The sequence below is a fragment of the Symphodus melops genome, assembly GCF_947650265.1.
Source record: "Symphodus melops genome assembly, chromosome: 11".
Taxonomy (NCBI): domain Eukaryota; kingdom Metazoa; phylum Chordata; class Actinopteri; order Labriformes; family Labridae; genus Symphodus; species Symphodus melops.
Window position 1 is genome coordinate 25101252 of NC_136701.1, and position 6207 is coordinate 25107458.

Sequence of the window (6207 nt, forward strand, 5' to 3'; positions counted from 1 at the left end):
CACTTCTTTATTCAAATGTCAGCCGCATAACCATTCTGACCTCTGGCAGGGAAACGGGTACGAGTGGATCAGACCTGACATTTGCCAACGTCAGACAGCTAAATGATGTCTGGAGGTTAGAAATGAAGAGATGGTAAATAAACACGTCACGTCTTCACGTTTCATCTTAGCAATCAAAGAGGTATAAATAAATAAATGACTGTCTCCTCTTCTGGATGTCATCCAGTAAATATTTGCCCAAAGACGAGGATTTACAAGTGTAAGCTAACGAGTGTGGCTCAGGGAACGGGTAAACAGTAATGTCTGTGTGCACAATCATCCGAAAAACCCCACAAAACCTTCTAGTGTGGTGAAATCTAACACCGCTCTTTAAAAGCACTCTCCTGTGCCTTCGCCCTCAAAAACAAACACACAGAAGGGACACGGGAATGAAATAAAACACCACCAGCCCTCGCCAACATTGTTAATATTTAATGACTCAATCTCAGAAACCATTGCAGCAATAATCCGAAGGGAACGAACCCTCCAGCTGAAAAGGCCATGTACAATATCCGAATGGGAAAAAAATAAAATAAAGATGCAGGCTTTATCTTAGCTTGAGCAGCACCTGCCCCTGCATGTGCTGCTTAGGAGACCCCGAGCTGTCCGCGCCGCTCACCTTCCGCGCGGCGATGCGTCTCCTGTGAAGCTGCAAACAGGACGTCCGCGTTCAGACACAAAACAACAAGAAACCAAATATTTGGAAGACTTACAGTATAAATTCGATGAGTTTCTTTTTTAAATGAAATCCAGATGTTGGAACATAACGTAACATCTTACATCCATCGTTTGGGTTTTTTAGCTCAGCCCTTCAGGAAGTCAACAAAAGGTCAGAGGGGACGTTAGCATACAGCATGAACATGGGCTCAAATCGGGCTGCTTTCGTGTGTACCGTGTAATTAATTAATACTGGTGTATGAGTTGAGTCTGTCACGTTATACTGTAAATAAAACAGCTGAGTACAGAGGTGCATCGGTCGAGGGTCAGACGGTTAACAGAACACAAAAGTCTGGAATGATTCACGATATTCATCCTGTCAACATACAGTAACGTGATGTCGCCCCTCCCTCCCTCCCTCCCTCCCTCCCAGGTTCATTCATAATCATCTCCAGCAGGGAGTCCACTTGATGTGCAAAGACTGAAGATCTTCTAAAGGAGTTTGCTCTGACTGTCACCTTTTACCAACACCTGAAGAGATAGCGGCTGAAATGTGAAAGCATGCAAGTCTCTACAGTAGTTGGTATATGAGGAGAATTTAATGGATTATTGACTCCCCCGTGTTTTCCTGGGTGAGCTCTCAGGTCTTGTCGGTTCTTCGGGATTGTTGGTGAGGACGACCTTCTGCTTTAGGGGTTGTAGCCCTGACCCATGTAAACAGGAAGCCACCGTAAATATCCCCTAAATCCGTGGTGGGACGACGTCTGGTCCGTGACTGTAATAAAATCCCCCGCGGAATTTGTGGAATTTTTCTCGTCAAATCCGTCATGACTGGGCGGTAAGGACGCGTGCACCAGGCTATCGACCTCATTGCAGCGTGTTCGGATCAGACCGTTGGCTGTTTCCTTTCTCTCTTCAGCTGTCCTATCCAATAACGGCAAAATCGCCAAACGAGACAAGACAGACGACTTTCAAAGACGACTGATCGTCCTGTCGTGTTTTATGACGTTGACATAACAGTACCGGGATGTTTTGCTACTTGGCTACTGCCACAAATTTAAAATTAAAATCTCTCAACCAAACGTTGGAAACGTGACCTTCTTTCTCTGGCTGTTGTTTGTGAACGACCTTGAACGTACGTGATGTTCGTGTAACCACAAACATTTCTTCTTAATCCCGACTAATGACAAGAAATCAAAACTGTTTTTATAGATCCTTTGGAAGCAGAATCACGCGACTCACCTAAAGCTATTGTAGGAATTTACACTTTGAACAGGCCTTGTGGTTGACTGGCGAGCTGACCCGGGTGTAACCCCGCCTCTCCCCCAGTGACAGCTCAGATCGGCTCAAGCGCCCCCACGACCCCAAAACGGTAAAAGCGGTTACGATAACGGACAGATGACTGAACCCTAGACAGCTAACTCATCACCAACGCTCTGATCAGGTGTTTGTAAAAGGTGAGCGATGAGCCAAACCCTCGTTAAAAGTCTTCAGCGTCGTCCTCGAAGAGTCGCTCCGAGCGTCACGGGCCGACTCATCCATGAAGTATCGTTACAAAAGCTGAGGAGCAAAGAAAACGTAATAAATAAAAACAAAGAGCCATGTTCCCAGCTCGCTGTCCATCAGTCGGGTTTAATCTTCGGATCCAAATTCAGAATTGTCTCAGAGTTCCCGGCAGCGTGTCGATTCGGACTTTCTAACACCAGTCTTCATTTTGTTTGTCCTGCAGGAGCCGATCAAGGATCTCCATGTCCACGTCCTGTTTATACTGTAAAGTACTTTAAGCGGTCTTCATGATTGGCTAATAGAAGCGTTCTGCAACACATAATTCACTCAGGGTGGAGATTTGGCTGTTTTGGTTTTTTTTTTTTTTTCTTCAGGCGTTCTGTTGCAGAATGAGGAGGAATGTCGTCGTGGTCAGAGTCTCTGCGTGTCCCGCTTCCTTCTCGTCTCTTCTGCTCTGATCAGTGTTGACCCTAAAAAAAACAACATGAACATTGATTTAGTTCAGGAAATCAAAGATTATAGACGATGAGGTTCAAAGGAAGAATACCAACATCTCGAGTGCCGTCTGCCTCCTGATGATGAATCCCGTTGGCTGAATTCGCACCATGCGCCTAAAAAAAAAAAACAACAACAGAGAGAAAGTTGTGAAAGACGTCCGGTTACAGACCCGAGGCGTCCTTGTCCGTCTCGACGCTGAAGCCGTTCTAACTCAAGCCACTCCCCCCCAGTCTTCACTTGAATGAACTTCATGTTAAATTGTCAATAAAGACAGTAAAAAAACTCGCCACATTCACGTACACAATGCGATAATGCATTTCATTTAATTCAATTCAAAAAACTTTATTTGTCCCAGACGGGGGAATTCAAAGACACACAGAGCAGCAAATGAACGACAGTGCAGATCGTAAAGCTGCGAGAAAAAGTCCGGCCGCAGCGTCACAAGTGTGCGTCAACCTGATGATGCTGAGGTTGCCATGGCGATCAGCAGAAATCAGCGTTTTTCTCTACTTTGAATCCATGGGCGCCTTTCAACAGCTCTGCATTTCTATTGGTTGGTGCTTGACGACTTATGTAGATGGTAGAAGCGTCGGCGCTGTGAGAGGAGCATCGTTCCTCAGAATAAGAAACTCGCTCGTCTTTGAGGCTCTCTCGCCGCGTGGCGTCGTTTAGGAGCAACGAGCAGCATCGCTGTCACAGGTCATTCACATTCATCATTCCTCTCGGACAGCTCCAAATCGATCTGTCTGTACCCGATGAGAGACGCTCAGCGAGTGTCTCATCACTGTGCAGGCTGTAACTCTGCACGGTGGGGGCGGGCTCAGACACCTGTCAATCATTTCCAGAGGTGAACGTTAGAAGATGCGACTGTGCTGTAAAAAGAAACCCGGAAACGACGGACTAAACCTCGCTCGCCCATTTTCTGCAGCGGCCCTGAGAGAGAGGAGCAAGTCGTCACTGTTCTTACCGGGCTTTTCTCCGGATGCTTGCGCATGGCGAGCACCAGCTGGTCGACCTGCTGGTTGTGTTCCAGCGCGTTCCTCAGGGCGTCCTCGGTGTTGAGCAGCCGCTGGCGGAGGCGGCTCACCTCCGAGTCCAGAACAGAGGGGTCAAGCATGGAGTACCGCCGGTGGTCCGGTGAGGACCGTTCGCGACCCTGAAACAAACACACAAGGCAGCTGGATAACGGTGGCTGCCTGCTGCTTTATCATCCCTTCACGCTTCAGAGTGCGTGATCAACATCTGGAGTGAAAGATCAACACATGAAGAACACACTAAACATCAGCACTTTTCTCTCAGGGATCATCAAGGTTGGCTTTACTCTTCACATTAACCAGCAGCTGCCTGAACAGCAGTCGATGGCGACGCAGTAAAAAAAGGATAGAAGTCGTTTTCTTTCTCACCAGGAGCAGCAGTTTGTCACGCAGGGTCTTAATGTCGTCCTGAAGTTTCTGCTCTTTGACCTTCCACTCGGCTTTGTGCACCTCTCGGTTCAGATCTTTCTCCATGTCCCGGGAGTGGCGATGTGATTCCAGGAGTAACACTCTCAGTTCATTCAGACTCCTGGGACAACAACAACAACAACAATAAATAAATAAATAAATAAAGCATGTGCATTTCATAACACTGACAGAATAGATTCCACACCAGAGCTCGTCTGGTCTGCGGTACATCTGCTCAGACCTCGCTCTGAGCTCGCTATCGTTTAAAAGATTACCGATCCAGTTTGTCAGGAAAATGTGAGCGAGTGTGGCCGGTGGGGATTGTGGAGGCGGCCTCGTCTCTGAACACGGACGGATGGACGCTCCTTTGACACAGTCAAACTCTTGGAGCGTCTTTGCATAAACTCGGTTTTGGCTGAACATACATCCAGCAGCAGCTTCCTGTGAACTCGAGTCCACGTTACCGAGAGAGAACATCTGGCCTTCAGTACGCTGGAATTATTCAAAAACATGCTTTGTTTAAATGTTTGATGTTTTAATATCTATAAATCATAAAGTGTGCTGTGATATACATGTTCCTACAAGAGGAGCCGATTGTTCAGCCTCTCTACGTGGGGCGCACGAACCCACAGGCTGCCATCGCCTACATGTCAGATTTACACCCCGAGGACTACAGCCTCCGGACACGGGGCGTACTACATAACCTCTAGGCCTATTCAACGCCGGCGGATGACATCAGGCCGGCCCACGGATCAGTTAAAAAAATGAATACATTATAAACAGGGAGGGGGGAACTTGTGATTGTGTCATTGCTGCCACAGTAGCGTGAAGTGGAGCGCTCCCGTTTAATAGAACATCTTTGGTCCTGTGCTCACAGCCTATCACAAGCTTGATGTCTGGCCCCCTGCATCGAGATATTTTAACTAGAAATGAAGCAGATTCACGTTCTGAGCTTTGGAGCCTCACGCTGCTAACACTGACGATCATTAGCATATCCGTTAGAGTCCGCGTCACGGTCGCTATCTCAGACTCTCAGACGGATAGAAGTGGGCCAGCGAGCTGACGTGGATCATCTCGAGGCTGGAGGCCATGTCCTGGTTTGTTTCCCCCCTCCAGCAGGTCGCAGCCTGAGGACGCAGCAGGGACATTAAGAGAGCTAATGTTATTCTCATCTGAAAGCACTGATGCGCTCTGCTTTTATTGAGCACAACATAAACTGCTGCCGAGATGATGAAGAGAAAAAAAACCCCTCCGTGGCCCCAGGCACTTATTTCTTTACTGCCTTTTAGCATTTACTACCATCATGAGCATCAATAATGGACGAAGTGCAGCATGTAGTGTAACACAATCAGAGCCATGTGTGAGCTCCTCCAGCGCAGACCGACACCCGGGCGGGCTCGGACCTTCATCAGACCCCGTGGTTAAATAACGGCTTCAGTTAGCGGACAGTTTGAAGCTCCCATATTCTTCTTTAGTTTTCAGTGCATCTATGTGAAAAATAAACCGAGGTCCTTGGAGGCTCGGCTTCTCCTATTAGCGTTAGCAACAGCAGCATGAAACGCTCGGTCCCTAACCCCCCCCCCATTGAAAATGTGTGGAGTGACATCACAAACCCATGATGTCACCGATCCAAGCCCATTGGCTCATTGTAGCGAGCACACGCTCCCCTCAGACTGACTGTAGCATTCCCAATATGGTAAAAGGGGCGGGACATAGCAAAGAAAAGCAGATCAGCTGACCAATCAGATCAGACGTGGGAAACCTTTTTTTTTGTTGGAGTGGCAGAATATGAAAACAGACACTTGTCACAAACATTCGAGGTTGTAAATATATTTTAGGAAACGCATGAATGATATGTGTGAACCTCGTCTGACTTCCTGTCCAGGTCGCTCTCGTCTGCCCAGCTTGACGAGAGCTCCGTCAAAAAGAAGACGTATTTCAGTGGGTGCAGGGCGCCGTTGTTCACACGTAGGATCCACTCACACGTCGTTACTGTGATCTCACACGCCACTTTGGTCGCCTCGTGGTCGTAATGTTTTCTCTCACCGACATGTTTTAAAAACTG

The 6207-nt window shown here is 47.7% G+C and overlaps 1 protein-coding gene across 2 annotated transcripts in view; it reads right to left on the reverse strand.

Annotated features, from left to right (window-relative positions):
* Nucleotides 1–456: 456 nt before the first annotated feature.
* Nucleotides 457–6207, reverse strand: part of clip2 (CAP-GLY domain containing linker protein 2) — a 31001-nt gene continuing 25250 nt past the window's right edge. For both annotated transcript variants that reach the window (XM_079355813.1, XM_079355812.1), the window contains 4 exons: nucleotides 4104–4263; nucleotides 3668–3856; nucleotides 2754–2813; nucleotides 457–2672 (listed from right to left, as the gene is read on the reverse strand). In XM_079355813.1, coding sequence (XP_079211939.1) covers nucleotides 2661–2672; nucleotides 2754–2813; nucleotides 3668–3856; nucleotides 4104–4263 — 421 coding nt within the window. In that variant the 3' untranslated portion in view covers nucleotides 457–2660. The remainder of the gene's footprint in view (nucleotides 2673–2753; nucleotides 2814–3667; nucleotides 3857–4103; nucleotides 4264–6207) is intronic.